Source organism: Elaeis guineensis, chromosome 10 (genome assembly GCF_000442705.2).
Source record: "Elaeis guineensis isolate ETL-2024a chromosome 10, EG11, whole genome shotgun sequence".
NCBI classification, from domain to species: domain Eukaryota; kingdom Viridiplantae; phylum Streptophyta; class Magnoliopsida; order Arecales; family Arecaceae; genus Elaeis; species Elaeis guineensis.
In genome coordinates, this window is record NC_026002.2 from 79290706 (window position 1) to 79308774 (window position 18069).

The following is an 18069-nucleotide window of genomic DNA, read 5'->3' on the forward strand; positions in this document are numbered from 1 at the left end:
GGACATAATGAAAGAGATAAATAAGAGATTAGAGGCTATTGAAATCCTTCAATCTATCCTAGATACACACGAGCAAACATCAAAGAGAAAAATGATAGCCATGATAGGACAAGACAGTAATTCAGAAGAATAGAATAGTGAGGAGGAATCAAGCAGAGACTTAGAAATAAATAAAATCCTGAATTAGAGAAGGCCCCAAAAACTATATTACCCAAGAGCTACTTTTTCAGACATGTTACTAGAAGAAAGAAGTCAGATTAGGCAAAACCAATATCCCACCAATATAATTTATGTTTGGAATATTGACGGAATGATCGAGTACGATATATTAAACCTCCTCCAAGAAATGATGATGATACCTACCACCTATAGGAGCAAACAGAACATGCCGGACCATGCGATTGTCTAGGCTTTGGTTGCTAGTTTCGTCAGCCAATTAAAAGACTGCTGGGATCATTATTTAGATGACTTTGATAGAGCCCACATTCTTAATGCATTTAAAAAGACCCTGGAGGGGCCATAATAAAAGATGAAGATGGTTTAGACATCCAATATACTATTCTTATTTTAATCGTCATCATAACAAAATATTTTCTAGGTGACCCATCTAAATTCAAAGACAAGACTTCAAAAATTTTGGCAAACCTAAGGTGTAAAAAGCTTCAGGACTTTTGTTGGTATAAAGATGTATTTTTAACAAGAGTAATGACCAGCTGGGATGATTGCAACCTATCATTTTGGAAAGATAAATTTGTTGCAGGAATCCCAATGGTTTTCACAGAAAAGATTAGAACAAAACTAAGAAATTAAAATCAAGAAAAAACTAACTTATGGAGATCTAATAAACATAAGCAATGAAGAAGATCTCTTATTGTACAATGATCTCAGGTTAAAGCGGCAGATGAAAAAAGAATAAATAAAGAGCAAAAGAGAATTAGGATCCTTCTGTAAACAATTTGGCCTTCAACCGATAAAAACAACAATAAAACATAAGACCCCAACAAACAAACCTTGCAAAAATCGTATTAAATAAAAGAAATATATTAAAGCTGATTTAATCAGGAAAAACCCATCCAAGAATATATTTAAACCAAAGAAGACTCTTCCAACTTGCTACAAGTGTGGCAGGATAGGACACTATAGCAATAAATGTAGACTTAAATCAAAGATTAACAAATTAGAATTAGATGAGACAAACCTCAAAGACTCTATTAAATAGCAACTAGAAAGTCTCTTATTAGAATCTGTTGCTAATGATAATAAAAACTCGCTAGACCAAAATGAGAGTGAAGAATCTGACCAGTTAGATGATGGTGATGTTTGTGTAATCACAAAAGAACAAAATCTGCATCTAGAATTCATAGACAAGATCACTGATCTTTAACTAAGGAAAGAATACCTTGTAAAATTAAGAGAGTCAATGAATAAAGAAGAAGATAAAGTGGAATCTACTAAAATATACAACCTCAATAACATACTAAGTAAGTTTAATGAAGAAAACGACAAGTTTATCATGTTACAAGACTTACAAAGAGAAATAAACCAGATAAAAATTGAGATAAGCCAAATAAAATCCTAAATTAAATAAATAAAAGAGATAGAAGATGAAAAGGTGGAATACTTTCTATAAGAAAATGACCAAAACTTCATAGAGACCCTTTCCCAAATTACTATTCAAAAGTGGTGCATTCAAGTCACAATCATAATTGGAAATGATTTTTAGTTGGATACCATTGCCCTAATTAACTCCAAGGAAAATTCAAACTACATACAAGAGGGGTTAGTCCCCACTAAGTATTTTGAAAAAAATGAAAGATAAGTTAAACACTTCAAGTGGATCAGAGTAAAACATCAGATACAAGTTGACAGAAGCCTTTGTCTGTAATCAAGAAGTCTGTCTCAAGACCTCTTTTATTTCAATGAAAAACCTAAGTAAAGCTGTGATCCTAGGAACAGCTTTTCTAAGTTTGATAAAGTCTTTTTCAGTCAATGACAAAGGAATAAAAATTCAAGTCTTAAGACAAAACCTGATCTTTTCTTTCCTTCTCAATCTTACACTAAGACTCTACAGTCCTTAAAAAGCTCAACCATCAATCAAATAAGTAGAAAGCAGAGACAATTAGAATATTTAAAAGAAGAACTAGGATATAAGAAAATAGATGAATAGCTACAACCACCTTCAATAATAGAACAGATTCAAGCCATTAGAAATAAAATCCAAGAATCAGTTTGTTCTGACCCTCCCAATGCATTTTGGGACAGAAAAAAATATATGGTAAGCCTACCATACGAAAGAGACTTTAATGAAAAAAAAAATTCAATAAAAGCAAGACAAATCCAGATGAATAAGCAAATATAGAATACTGTAAAAAAGAACTAAAATGCTTTTTTCAAAAGGGCTAATTGAGCCGAGCAAATCTCTATAGAGTTGCACAGCATCTTATGTCCAAACGAACTCGAAAATCAAAAGGAGTGCTTCAAGGCTAGTCATCAATTACAAACCTTTAAATAATATCCTAAAATGGATAAGATACCCCATTCCAAATAAAAAAGGATCTCTTAAACAGGATTGTGGGAGCTAAAATATACTCAAAATTTGATATAAAATATGGATTCCGGCAAATTTAGATTAATGAAAGAGATAGGTATAAAACTGTTTTCACTGTTCCATTTGGATAATATGAATGGAATATGATGCCTTTTGGATTAAAAAAATACTCTTTCAGAATTCTAAAAATTATGAATGAAGTAGTCTTTAATCCCTATACAAAATTCATAACTGTTTATATTGGTGATGTCCTAATATTTTCAGCCTCAATTGAACAACACTTTAGACACATACAAATCTTCTTAGAGACAATCATAAAAAATGCCTTAATACTATCAAAGTCTAAAATAGAACCATTTCAAATAAAAATAAGGTTTCTAGGGTATGACATCACCCAAGCTACTACTAAATCAATACAGGGGTCAATAGAATTTGCTGACAAATTTTTAGATATACTACTCAAGAAAAAACAACTACAAAGATTTTTGCAGAGTCTTAATTATGTTTCTGACTATTACAAAAATCTAAAATATATTACTAAACCTCTCTATGATCGGCTTAGAAAGAATCCACCTCCTTGGACAAAAAGGCACATGCAAGTAATTAAAACAATTAAAAACCAAATAAAAACCTAACCCTATCTTTACCTAGCAGACCAAGAATTCCCCAAAATCATAGAAACAAATACTTTTGAGATTGGATACAGTGGAATACTTAAACAAAAGAAAGACAATACAGAACAATTACTCCAATTTACCTCAGGAATATGGAATCCTACCCAACAAAAATATTCTACCATTAAAAAAGAAGTTTTGGCAATTGTTCTTTGTATTTTAAAGTTTCAAAGCATTCTTTTAAATCAAAAAATTGGAGGAAGGATTGATTGCCAATCTACTAAATATATCCTCCAAAAAGATGTTAAAAACCTAACACCTAAGTAAATTTTTACTAGATGGCTAGTTATTTTGTCAATTTTTGACTTTGAAATACAATTCATTAGTGAAAAGAATAATTCTTTGCCTGGTTTTCTCTCTTGAGAACTCCTGCACGATCAACATGGCATCTAAAGAGCCTTCAACCCCAATTTCCTCCATAATTCCAAAACAAACTAAATTAGATTATGCGCAATCCTCGACACAACTTTTCTAAAAGAAACAACCAATTATTCCTCAACTTTCAAAGCACTTAATCTGGTATGAGATAGTGACCCAAAAAAAACGATAGTCTCAGACTCGACCACCAAAATAGTCTCAACCACCTTAGCCAAAACCACAATTGACCTCTCAACAGGCAAATCTTGCCAAAGCTAATCCCACATAATTGGGATTGGAAGTCTTTCAATTAGCCATTGTAGAATTATTGAAAAGAATTTGCAGTAATTAAATTTAAGACAAAAATAGATGATTGGGATTTTTGACCCAACACCATTACAAAACATTTTTCCCAAAAAGTGTTATTCCAAATACTTTAAGAAAAAGTAAGTTCAATTCATCCTAACCATTGAGGATGATTTTTTGGCAGAAACACCAAGGTTTGTAGCTGAAAAGATTTTTCCACCAAGTTGACATTTTCAGCCTAAGGATTTACCAAAGACCCAAAGATTTTATGAGTTTATTTTAGTAGACACTGATTCTATCAAAATTAAATACTATAAAAATAAAACAAATCCTTCTGAAATCATCCACTCAATGGTGCGAATCCTCAAGGTTATGATGCTATTGATGTGGGGTGATCATCTCAGCAATTACAAAAAATTCTCCCAAGAATTTAACCCTCAATACTTCTATTGGGACCACCAAAATGCATGGTACTTTGTTTTTCTCTTTCAAAATTTAAGTTATAAATATTTTTGGCTCTTTTATTTCAAATCCGACATCAATTACCAATTCTCTTGTTGCTTTTCACGTTGGTGGGACTATTATGGTCCCATCACTGAAATTCTTCCTTCTGCACTCTTGGAAGGCTTTAAAACCTTCCAACAAAATGCCTCACTCCAATTAGAAACCAAAAATTTTTTACACTCAACTTCTATTCTCAATTTACTCTTTCCTAGATTCTCAGCTGGGAATACACGTTCATCCAAAATCCACCGCTACCTTGCACTATAGGAAGAAAATATAAGGTAAAATGGAGGTAAGAATTCAACCTAGAGAAGGCCATGAAACCAAAGGTGCTTGAATGGCTTTCTCCCCATTCCCAACAAATTTCAGCAATTGATCTAGCAGCAGCCAAATTTCTACAGCATAAGTCTACTGTTAGCTCCAAAGTAGTAGGAGCTAAGCCAAAATTAGAGTATAAAAGACTATTACTTGAAAATTTATCAAAACTGGAAGATGAAGAAGAAGACAAAAAGTAACTCAGTTCGTCATTGGAATATGCTCCCAGCATACAAGAAGAACACCCACTATTTTCATTTGTATAGAGCAGCAAACTAGACCAGCAATTCTATAAGATCAGCCAAGACTTTATTGACATCAGCCATTAGATTCCATTACTCTATAGACATAGCAAAAATTTTGTAGATGCTACCAAATCTCCACAGACATTAGCCATTGGATTTTGCAAAAGATACTATAAGGACTCCAACAATATAAAGCCAACAAAGCCATCTATCAAAGCCACTGCAAGTTATGTCTTAAGGACAAGATTCGGTATACATTATCTACAAAGTTCTGACCACATCAATCATCGGATTCTATAAAAGACTCTACCAATAATGTAAAGCCAACACAGTCATCTGTCAAAGCCATCGAAAGTTATCTCTCAAGGATAAGATACTAACATTGGATTCAAACCTAAATGAAGTTTGAGGGCTCTTAAGAGATTTACAAGAGAGGCTGAGCACTCGGAAGAAAGCAAGGGAGAAGTTGTTCTTCGGACAGAAACTATCTTAACCTACTTCAAAACCCCATTACCAAAAATTTACAAAACCCCTATCTTGTGTCAAAACCTCTACCTCTCTAGTCATTGTACCAAAATACCTTCTATACTCCAATCAATCTTTTGAAAGGATACTCTGAAGTGGATGGTTGTAAGAAGAAAAGTTCTTTCTCAATAAACTATTTCAATATTTCTTCAAAAAGTTCTCCTTCTTATGACTTATGTTTTGTTTTCTCTCTTTGAATATTTTCCAAAATCATTAAATTATTTTGTAAGCGTCAAGATAGTAAGAAACCATTCTAGCTTTATTTTGCAACTATATAGTTTGTTTTCAATTATAGCTCTGCATTGCAACTATACTATTCATCTTCTATCTTTGCAATTGTACTATTTTCAATTCAGGTTCAAACACCCTAATATAAGATTGCCCTAGCAAAGCTATAAGTGGTGAAAGTCAGCTATGCTGAAAGGTTGTCTTAGGATGGTGAACCTATTTATGTATTTTCTATTTATCTTTATATTTCTACAATTATACTATTAACCTGCCTCCTGATTTTTTTCTATTTTTACAATTATACTATTTCTATTTAATTATAGTATTTTCAATTCAGGCTCAAACATCACTTATTGATTCAAGAGCAGACTCTAATTGTATTCAAGAAGATTTGGTTCCTATAAAATATTTTGAAAAAACTAAAGAGAAATTAAATACTGCAAGTGGGTGAGAATTGAAAATCAAATATAAGTTAACTGAGGCCTTTGTTTGTAATCAAAAGATTTGGCTCCAAACTGCTTATATTTTAGTAAAAATCGTAAACACATATACATACATATATGCAAGGATACACACACAATTGAGATAATGAGAGGCTTCAATGCCATTACAATGCCTATTCCATCATAATGACAATCTTCACTCCTATTAATATTGAACTTCGATCATATTTATATGCACTACTAAGAATTATTGTGGGCAAATTTTGAATGTTTGTAATGCAAACTGGAAGATAGATTTATGCACTAGGCATCCAACCTCAAGAGGAAGAAGAAGGAGGAGGAGGAGGTCACTAACAAGCAACTAGGAGAAAGAAAAAAAGAACAAGGAATAGCTAGCATCAAGTTCTCAAATCCAAAATTTATAACAATCTAATCTATTTCTAGCTGAAATTTAAATCCTAGTAATCCTAAGCTATTGGATGTCACAATCCTACTATAATTAAATAAAAAATAAGCTATCATAATGAAAGAATAAATAAAATAAGATCAATTATGATCCATAGTCTTGTTATCCTGTTGAGGGACTCTCATTCATGGTTGAAGTCCTTATTTGAGCCAACTTCGGCAAATCAACATGGGTCTAGAGAAAATCGATCGGAGGAAGTGGGGTAGTGTTTGGTGACCCAAATGAAATCACCACTGTGATCAGAAATCATTAATGATCCTTACCTCGAGGTATGTTGGAGTTTGTAAACCAAATTAAATATAGTCTTGTTATTAGCAATGATCTTTAATATTTTCTATGAAATTCACTTAGAATTTCTCTACATGTATAAAACCAAAATGTTACTTATAAATATAGCTCTTAATATTTTGTGTAGAAGGTAGTTGAAGGTTTGTAAAATTCTCTATATGAAGGGATGTACTTTAGCCATTTTTGTTCAAGAGAGTTGAAGGAATTTCAAACAAAGTTAAAGTTCTCTTCTATTAATGGGTTTACTCTCTTTATCTCTTATATGAGAAATACTATAAATACTCCTCTTCTCTTCTATCTACCATAATAAAGTGGTATCATCAGAGTCCTTTTGAGAGAGATGGCAAATGGATTGCAATTTCAAGTACTTCACCTCACCAAAAAGAACTATGAGAATCGGAGCCTTCAGATGAAGGTGCTATTCGGCTTCCATGATATTTGAGAAGTGATGGAGAGAGACTATGATGAGCCTCAAGATGAAACAAATGCTGTGGTCAACCAAACTTTCAAAGAGTTGAGAAGGAAAGACAAGATGGCATTCTTCTTTATCAATCAAGCCTTAGATGAAACAAATTTTGAGAAGATTACAGGTGCACTACATCCAAACAAGCCTGAAAGATCCTTGAGAAAGCTTATAAAGGCATTAAAATGATTAAAAAAGATTGGCTCCAAATATTTGGAGCCAAATTTGAAGTAGCAGATGAAAGAGTCCAAAACTATTGCAGACTATTTCACCCAAGTTCTTTCTATGGTGAACCAACTAAGAAGGATGGCAAGAAATTAGAGGACATTCGTGTAGTCAAAAAAAATTTATGCTCAGTGAATGACAAGTTCGAGCATGTTGTTGTAGCCATCAAAGAATCAAAAGACCTAGAGTCTGTCTATAGATGAGTTTATGGGCTCATTGATAGCATATGGGCAAAGGAAAAATAAGAAGAAGCAACATATCATTGAGCAAGTCCTCCAATCAAAGTTGCCTTTGAATGACAAAAAAGAAGCTTCTAAAAGCTATGAGAGTCCAAGTGACTAAGGTCAAGGCTCAAGTCATGGACATGGCCATGGCTGTGGCCGTGGTTGTAGAAAATGAGGAAGATGTGAAGAAAGAAGTCAAAACCCAAATGGTGGAAAGGGAGAGGAGAAACAGCAGGCCGAATGTACAATAAATTTCAAGTTTGTTGTTATGTTTGCCAAAAATATGGCCATTATACTTCTGAATGTTATTATAATAAAGATAATCAAATGAAGAGAAAGTCAACTTTGTTAAAATGAAAGAAGAATAAGATTCCCTCTTGTTGATAGCATACAAAGAAGATAAAGCTAGCAAGTATGACAGTTGATACTTGGACACGGGAGCAAGCAACCATATATGCGGCCATAAAAGCATGTTTGTGGAGCTAAATGAGTCGATTGAAACTCAAGTCTATTTTAGTGATTCTTCAAAAGTTCTGATAAAAGGCAAAGATAAAATCCTTATTCACCTCAAAGATGGAAACCACCAATTTATTTCTAATGTTTATTATATGCTGGATATGAAAACAAATATATTAAGCCTCGATCGACTATTAGAAAAAGGTTATGATATTCACATGTAGGACAAGAAGCTTTGTATTAAAAATGCCTCAAATAATGTGATTGCCCATGTAGAAATGTCAAAAAATAAAATTTTCATTCTAAATATCAAAACTGATGTGGTAAAATGCTTGAAAAGCTATATCAAAGATTCCTCCTGGCTATGACATTTGAGGTTTGGATATCTCAACTTTGATGATCTGAACCTCTGGTCAAGCAAAAAGATGGTGCATGGCTTACCGTATATAGACCATCCTGAGTAACTTTGTGAAGGGTGTGTGCTAGGCAAATAATCAAGGAGTTTTCTCCAAGATGCACGATTTAGAGCAAGATGGCTGCTCTAACTTGTTCATATGGATATTTATGGACCCATTGTCCCAACATCTTTTAGTCAACACCAATACTTTCTCATTTTCATTGATGATTATACAAGAAAGACTTGAATGTATTTTTGAAAAAAAAGTTAGAAATTTTTAGCATATTTAAGAAGTTCAAGGTGATAGGGGAGAATGAAAGTGACTACTCTATCAAAGCTATCCAGTCATATCAGAGTGGCAAGTTCATCTTGAAAGTACCTGAAGAATTTTATGAAGAATATGGTATTCGACATCAACTAATGGTACCTTATTTTTCCCAACAAAATGGTATGGCTGAGAGGAAGAACTGCATTATTCTCAAAATGGTGAGAAGTATGCTCAAAAGTAAAAATTTGTCGAAGCAGTTTTGGGCTAAGGCGGTGGCTTGTGCTTTCTATATTTTGAATAGGTGCCCTACATCAAGTTTAGAGAAGAATACACCTCAAGGAGCATGATTTGGGAGGAAGCCAAATATCTCTCACTTGAAGGTTTTCGGGTGCATCGCCTATACACATGTTTCCAAACAAAGAAGGTCCAAGTTGGATGACAAAAGCTCTAAGTTCATCTTCATTAGGTATAATTCTAAATCTAAAGCATACAAATTATTTGACTCTTACAATTCTAAAGTTGTTGTAAGTAGAGATGTGGAATTTGATGAAGAAGGAGCATGGGATTGGCACAAAAAGGTTGAAGAAATTCAAGAAGAAGAATATGTGAACATGGAGCTTCAAGAGCCATCGCCACCATCTTCACCAACACCTTCTATTTTGTCATCATCATCAGAGAATAGTTTTAGGCCGAATAAAAAGAAAGAAGCTTAAGATAATTCTATGAGGTTATCGATGAACTCCATCTCATTTGTCTCTTTACATATTGTAAGCCTTTAAAGTTTAAAGATGCCATACAAGACAAAAGGTGAAAAGATGCTATGGATGAAGAAATCAAATGAATAGAGAAGAACCACATATGGGAGTTGATTTCTCCCCCGAAGGATAAAAGGCCATTGGAGTTAAGTAGGTGTACAAGGCAAAGAGAATGCACCAGGCCAAGTTGAGAAGTACAAAACAAGGTTGGTGGCAAAAGCATACAAGCAAAAGACTAGCATCGATCATGATGAGATATTTGTCCCTGTTATTCGAATGAAAATAATTTGATTAATTATTTCAATTGCCATACAAAATGATTGGTCTATTTTTTAAATAGATGTTAAATCTATTTTATTGAATGACTATATTGAAGAAGAAGTGTATGTAGAACAACCTTACGGATATGTTAAAAAGGGGCAAGAATCAAAAGTTTATAAGTTGAAAAAAAACTTTGTAGGGCCTAAAACAAGCATCAAGGGCATGGAATGCAAAAATTGATACTTTCTTTAACCAAAATGGCTATATCCAATGTCCATATGAAAGTGATCTCTACATAAAGTTAAATGAGAATCATGATACCTTACTTATTTACTTGTATGTAGATAATCTTATCTTTCAGACAATAATCCACATATGTTTGGAGAATTCAAAAAAATTATGGCTTATGACTTTGAGATGATGGACATTGGGCTTATGTCATTCTTTCTTGGTATTGAAGTGAAGCAAAGTTAAGAGGGTATCTTCATGTCATAGGAAGCATATGCAAAAAAAGTACTTAAAAAATTTAAAATGGAAGATTGTAAATCAGTTGGTACATCGATGGAATGCAGCATTAAACTCTCGAAGCAAGATGGTTGATCCTACTTACTTCAAAGGTTTAGTTAGAAGCCTAAGATATTTGAAATATACAAGGTCAGATATTTTATATGGTATTAGATTAGTGAGTCGATATACGGAGGAGCCCATATCAATACGTTTCAAAGCCATCAAAAGAATTTTTTGCTGCATCAAAGGTACACTAAGTCATGGCCTATTATATTCTTTCTCTAATAAATTTCAACTTGTTGGCTATTTAGATAGCAATTGGGGGTAGAGATCTTGATGACTAAGAAAGCATAACAGGCTTTGTATTCTATATGGGTAATGTGGCTTTCACTTGATCTTCAAAGAAGCAACCTATAGCTGCTCTTTCTATATGTAAAGCACAATATGTAGCTACATCTTCATGTGTGTGCCATGCAGTATGGCTAAGAAAATTGTTGAATGAGATTCAACATCCTTAAAGTAAAGCTACAAAGATTTATATGGATAACAAGTCGCAATAGCATTGGCAAAGAACCTTGTTCCTCATGAACGAAGCAGGAACATCAATGTTCACTTCTATTTTATTAGAGATCTAGCAAAAGAAAAGAAAGTTTAATTAAAGTACATCAAGTCTGGAGATCAAATTGCCAACATTTTCACCAAACCCCTTAATTCAGAATTATTTTACAAAATGAAGACATTGCTTGGAATGGTTGATGGCAAGAATTTTTGTTTGAGAGGAGATGTTGGAATTTATAAACCAAATCAAATAATCTTATTATTAGCAATGACCTTTAGTATTTTCTATAAAATTCACTTAGAATTTCTCTACATGTATAAAACCAAAGTATCACTTATAAATATGGCTCTTGGTGTTTTGTGTAGAAGATAGTTGAAAGGTTGTAAAATCTTCTATATAAAGGGAGGTATCTAAATCATTTTGGATCAAAAGAGTTGAAGGAATTTCAAACAAAATTAAAATTCTCTTCTACTAATAGGCTTACTCTTTACATGTCGTGTGAAAAATACTACAAATACTCTTCTCCTCTTTCATCTACCATAACAATCTGATTTGGGATGATCTAAGATTGCATCGGGATGATCTTAAATTTCTGACCTCAAAAATGGATATCCTATCCAAAGTTGGATAGTGATTTGAGGTGTAGAGTGATTTGGAGTAATTGCTTGTATAGGATTATGGTGATACAACCAAATATGTGATCTCATCACCTTCATTCACATCACTCTTAATCTTGGAATGATTACTCCTATTAAAAGTCTCTTGAGGAGTTTCATTTGGCGCATGACACGGCTTCATCATGACTAATCTATACATCTTAGTGTCATACAACGTACCATAGCAAAACTACTCTAAAGTATTGCACATAGCAGAAGTCACCATATATTCCCAAGCTCCACCATTTATTTGTTTATGTATCTATTTATTTATGCATTTACTTGATAAAAGGTGACAGCCCACCATTGATTCATCATATATTTTCAATACACGTTCATGGTCACCATAAGATTGCATACTCAATCAAAAAGGCTAATTTCAAAATTGTTTGGCTATATATTGATGAGAATTTTTAGTGAGCCATGTGCATGTATGGTGGATATACTATTGACATACGTAGCCCTGCCATAGTCCAGGAGGTGTTGCATGGCTTTAAAGACTTGAATAGTCCTCCTTCCAATAGCTTGAGCTTTTGAGTTGACAAGTCCATGCAAGATGGTATCAAAACCAAGCCTAATGTATCATAGCTTTATCAATCATTTGAGTCCTTCATTAAGGATATACCATGGTTGAATAGAATTTGGTAGGGTTGAATAGGACCTGGCCAAGGATGGACCCCTCCTCTCCAATGAGTGAATGGACCCAATTCGAGATCGAACATGGGAAGATGTCATAGTCCCATATTGACAGAATAGAGGGTACCATACAGAATTTAAAGCTTGAGCTTTTTATCAGCATAAATAAGATGAAGTCTTCTTCTTTTTTTTTTTTTAAATTCTTTTGGCTTGCAATCTAGGGTATGGCTTCCTTCACAGCACTCCCCAATTCAGGGAACTGCACCATGTGGAGCATAGGAAAGAAAGGTGATGAATCATTCTCTTGATGACATATGTAGTGTATGTGCATCTTTTGCTTTTTATTCAAGCTAATACCGAATGAGTGCAGCGATTGAATTAACAAATTGGTATTAAGTGGAATGTGAAACTTTTTTGTTCTTGCATTCTCAAATCTCAATATATATAATGTGGTCTAGAAATAATGCCCAATTTTTTCAGCCAATATGTTGATCCACCAAATAAACTCAGATTTTCCCTTAGGTAGGACCAACAATCTCGCCCATCACTAATCCTTCTATTTCTCCATGAAATAAGAGGGCATCTATCAATTTAATCTTTAGAAATCTATCCGCATCCAATGATGACTGTGTCCTTGACGCCAAGGAGGCTCTTTGTGATCTCGTGAAGTATTCTAGAAGCCATGCAAATTCTTAGCACCGGCATTAAATTCAAAATTATTGGATATAATTGGGAACAAAACTCATATGGGTGGCATTATAGGCTATCACATCGGGTTGCCTAGTTTCATGCCATGCTTGTCTTTTTCGTATTTTAAAGAGAAAATCTAGAAGTCAAATAGGGATTGGATTCATCCTACTAACGGAGTTCATTAGTTCTATAACTAAAACAATAACGAAAAGAAATAAAATACATGTCTAAGAGAGACCCTTCATAATTGTCCATATCTTTTTTCTTTCTCATCAAGTCTCTTCATTCATTATCTTCCTCATCAAGCCATTTTTTTCATCCATAAAGTCTTCCTCCTGAGTCTCTTTCTTTTCTTCCAAATTTCACACACCATCTTTTCTATTCATAAGGTCTTCTTTGAGTCTCTTTCTTTACTTCCAAATCTCTCTTTTTTCTAAGATCTTTGTATCTAAAAATTCACAAAAATTGAGTACCGTTTTATCTACATGTATGTATTGGTACGTCAAATGAACATTGAGTAATTCTTTGTGCACGACATGCGGTGCAAAAAAAATGCACCATCCCATCGGGCCACATAGTCACCACTTTCTAACACGTATTTAATACATACAGTTCTGCTTTTTTGTTTGAAATTCTGAATGATGAAAATATCCCCCATCTTTCAAAAAAATTATGATATCCTGTGGCATATTATAACATCCTTTAATCAAATTATGACTTCCTGCACACTAAAAAGTCATAATTTTCTTATATAAGTTATAAAGGGAGAAGGATATTTTTGTCGTTGAAAATTTATAAAATTTTTAAATGATGAAAATGCCCCTCTCTTCCTTATGACATCTTGTAGCTAAGCTATGACTTGTTGTTGTGTAGAAAGTCATAATTTGATCGTAGGATGTCATAATTTTTTTGAAAGAGGAGGAATATTTTCGTCATTCAAAATTTTAAATGAAAAAGCAGAACTGCAGACATTAAAAGCACATTGAAAAGTGGTGGCTACATGGCCTAATAAGATGGGACGGTATATTTTTGCTACACTACATATGGTGCACAAAGTCTTTTTCATGAATATTTTGTTAGGTATATATCAACTAACTATATATTATATATTGGTGAATACTAAGCTCAATAAACTATGTATCAATTTATCTGTAAATATATACTGAATCGTTGGTAGGTGTATATCAGAAAAGCTTATAGTATATATCAGTAAGCTATCTAGTGAGTATCATTTGCCTATGTATTGTGTATTAATGAGTGCTATGTTAATCATAGGACTGATAACTCTGTTGTAAAAAAATCTTTGATTTTTAAACTTATTTTTTTAAATTAATATTAAAAAAAATGTGGCAAACTATGAAATCCACCCATCTGATATTTTATAGTGCCGCCCCCATATGATTTTTGTTCCACAATTGGTGTCGTCTAGCTTGACAAGTGGCAGCGTGGCTCACGATGCTGGCTTGCATACACAAAGATTCTTCTCCATAAAAATTCCAATGTAAAAAAAAGAAAAAAGAAAAAAAGCTACAGCAATGTTTGAGGTAGTTAAACAATTATCTTGAGGTGATTGCAATTGATGGGACATTTTATTTATTGGCTTGGCCTATAATATTTGTTATAGACTAAGTCTATTTAATAATTTTTCAATAAGAAACTAGCTTAGTCTATAATTGTGTTTAGGTTATTGTAGCTTCGAGATATTTTTTTTATTGACTTAATCTATAATGTTTATTATAGACTAAATCTATTTAATAATTTCTCCTTCTTCAGAGGGAAGACTTACTTAGTTGGACATAGTCCGAGCATGGACTTTAGCATAGTTCGAATTAATGTGGACTTCATAATAATCCAAATGTAGTTTGAGCTATGGCAATTATCTCAACACAACGGTAAGTTAGTCTAAATTATTTGGTAGGCTTAGTTTATAATAAATATTGTAAGCTAAGCCAACGAAAAGCAATCATCTCAATACAATTGTTTAACCACCTCAAATACTGTTATGATATTTTGTTTTCTATTGATTTAGTTTACATCATTATTATAGATTAAGCAGTCTATCTAATAATTATTTCGTATTTGACATTTAAGTCACATATTTGACATGGAATATGATGCGTCCTATTTTAAATGAATGATAGCTCTGCGACGGTTACGTGGTGGCTATCCATACAGCATAAGATAAGCACCGCAAAGGCCAAAACTCGAGCTTCGCTTTAAGCAGACTTTTCTTCGAATTGATAGGTCGGACCACTTCTATACCCTATCAATTCACTCGGAAAAATCGGCCCCCGAATGCCAAAGTCAAAGTAGACTACCGCAACTTGAATTTGAATAAAATTTCATCGACAACCGTTTTCTTTGCTCGCCGCGGCCACAATAATTCAAGGTCCAGCAACTATAATATATGTAGATTATCAAACCCAAAATCCATCATCAAGGGCATGTGTTGGTTTCCCTTTCTTCTTTGTAGACCTGTTCAATTAATCTCTGCCATGAGAAATCCTACTCTTTCCACCATCCTCAATATCCCTCTCTTTCTCATCTTCCTGCTCCTCCTTCCTTTTGCATCTCCAGCACCTAGAATCTCTCTAACAAGCCATTCTTTCCTTTCCGTGGAGGATGACTCAGACATCCTTACCTCACAAAACAAGTCATTCGCATGCGGCTTCTACCAAGTTGGTACGAATGCCTTCATCTTCTCCATCTGGTTCTCCAACATGAAGAACAGGACTGTCGTATGGACAGCGAACCGTGACCACCCTGTGAATGGTCATGGGTCGAGAGTTACGATGCGCAAGGATGGAAGCGTGGTTCTGACCGACTATGATGGTACGGTCATTTGGAGCACCGACACCAACTCTGATCGAGCTCAAGCGCAGCTTCTTGATAATGGGAATCTTGTTGTGATGGATCTAGATCGAAAAATTCTGTGGCAAAGCTTTGATCATCCTACGGATACTCTTCTCCCGAACCAGAAATTCAATCAGAATTCTATGCTGGTATCTGCTGCTGCTAACCGATCACTATCTTCAGGCCACTACAAATTTTATTTTCAAAGTGATAACGTTTTGAAACTTATATATGATACGCCTGAATTCGTTAGCATCTACTGGCCTGATCCTGGACAAGTAGCATGGCCGTGGAACCATGACAGATCAACCTACAACAGCAGTAGATCTGCAGGCCTTGATGACATGGGGCAGTTCATGTCGACCGATAACTTGGCATTCAAAGCTTCTGACTTTGGTCCAGGGATTAGGAGGAGGCTGACTCTGGATTATGATGGTAATCTTAGACTGTACAGCTTGAACGAGTCGACCGAGATGTGGTCGATTTCGTGGGTTGCTCTTTCATCGATTTGTTCGGTGCATTCACTGTGTGGTAGGAATGGAATCTGTGTATATAAACCGACACCCCAATGCACTTGTCCTCCTGGTTTTGAAGTAAATGACCCGAGTGATTGGAGCAAAGGTTGCAAGCGAAAATACAGCATCAACTGCGACAAATCTCATGATGAGGTTGAATTTTTCGAGCTTCCCCTCACAGATTTCTGGGGATCTGATTTCAATTACACTCGTTCCCTGTCATTCGGGGCTTGCAGGAATATTTGCAAAGCGGATTGTTCATGCGAAGCGTTCGTGTATAAGGAGGACACTACGGATTGTTATCAAAAAATTGAGCTCCACAATGGAAAAAGTTTGCCAAACACCGATGGCGGCACATTCTTAAAATTTCCGACATCTGTAGACACCTCAAAACTCTCTTCTAGTCTTCAAGGGCGTAAGCTTGGTTGCAATGTCACAGAGGTAGACATCGGGAAGGATATAAGGCGAAAGAGCATCGGAGAAAAAAACTGGGCCTATTTCTATTGGTTCATATCAGCTTTTTTTGTAATAGAACTCCTTTTTGTGATATTTGGTTGGTGGTTTATGTTCAGGACGGAGAAGCGGTCAGCCCCCATGGAGGAAGGATACAAGGCTATGTCTACTCAATTTCGAAGATTCACTTACAAAGAGCTGAAAAGGGCTACTCGAAACTTCCAAGAAGAGGTCGGGAGAGGAGGATCAGGAGCCGTGTACAAGGGAGTCTTGGATGATGAGAGGGTGGCGGCGGTCAAGAAGTTGGAAGATGTGATCCAAGGAGAAGAGGAATTCCACGCCGAACTGAGCCTCATAGGAAGAATATACCACATGAATTTGGTGAGAATGTGGGGATTTTGTTCAGAACGCTCGCACAGGCTCTTGGTTTCCGAGTTCGTGGAGAATGGTTCATTGGACAAGGTTTTATTTTATGGTAATGGCTCCGCTAGCATTCTAAGATGGAGTGAGAGGTTTAAAATTGCGGTGGGGGTGGCAAAAGGATTAGCCTATCTTCATCACGAGTGCCTGGAGTGGGTCATCCACTGTGATATAAAGCCTGAGAATATATTGTTGGGTCGTGATTTTGAGCCCAAGATTGCAGACTTTGGACTGGCCAAACTGTTAAATAGAGGTGGATCTGGGCGCAACTTATCACGTATCCAAGGGACGAGAGGTTACATTGCTCCAGAGTGGGCTTCCAGTCTTCCAATCACTGGGAAGGTTGATGTCTATAGCTATGGAGTCGTGCTTCTCGAGTTAGTGAAGGGGGTTAGAGTTTCACAATGGAAAATAGGTAGAGGGGAGGAGGTAGAGATGGTATTGAGTGGGTCACTTGGGTTGCTCAAAGAGAACTTGGAGAGTGGACATGATTCATGGATTGGGGACATTGTAGATTCCAGATTAGATGGACAATTCAATAGCAAGCAAGTATTGATGATGGTGGCAATAGCAGTCCAGTGCCTCGAAGAGGAGAGAAGCAAGAGGCCATCCATGGAATCTATAGTCCAAATGCTTCTTTTATCGGATGACAAGCTAAACTCCCGTGCAGCATCTTTCCAATAAGTCAAGCATGAAGTCATCAATATAATTTCAAGTAACGTGTCTTAGTTTATTGTTATTGTTGTTGTTATTGTTATTGTTGTTGAGAAGTAATAATGTGTTTTGGAGAAATTATTGATTAAAACAGTTCTACCGTGTATATTTTATACCA

At 34.9% G+C, this 18069-nt stretch overlaps 1 protein-coding gene across 1 annotated transcript; it reads left to right on the plus strand.

The window, feature by feature from the left end:
* The first annotated feature begins 15365 nt into the window (after positions 1 to 15365).
* LOC140852020 (putative receptor protein kinase ZmPK1) lies at positions 15366 to 18069 on the plus strand. Its single transcript, XM_073244668.1, has one exon. It carries the CDS (start codon positions 15441 to 15443, stop codon positions 17919 to 17921), a length of 2481 nt encoding a protein of 826 aa, XP_073100769.1. The 5' UTR covers positions 15366 to 15440; the 3' UTR covers positions 17922 to 18069.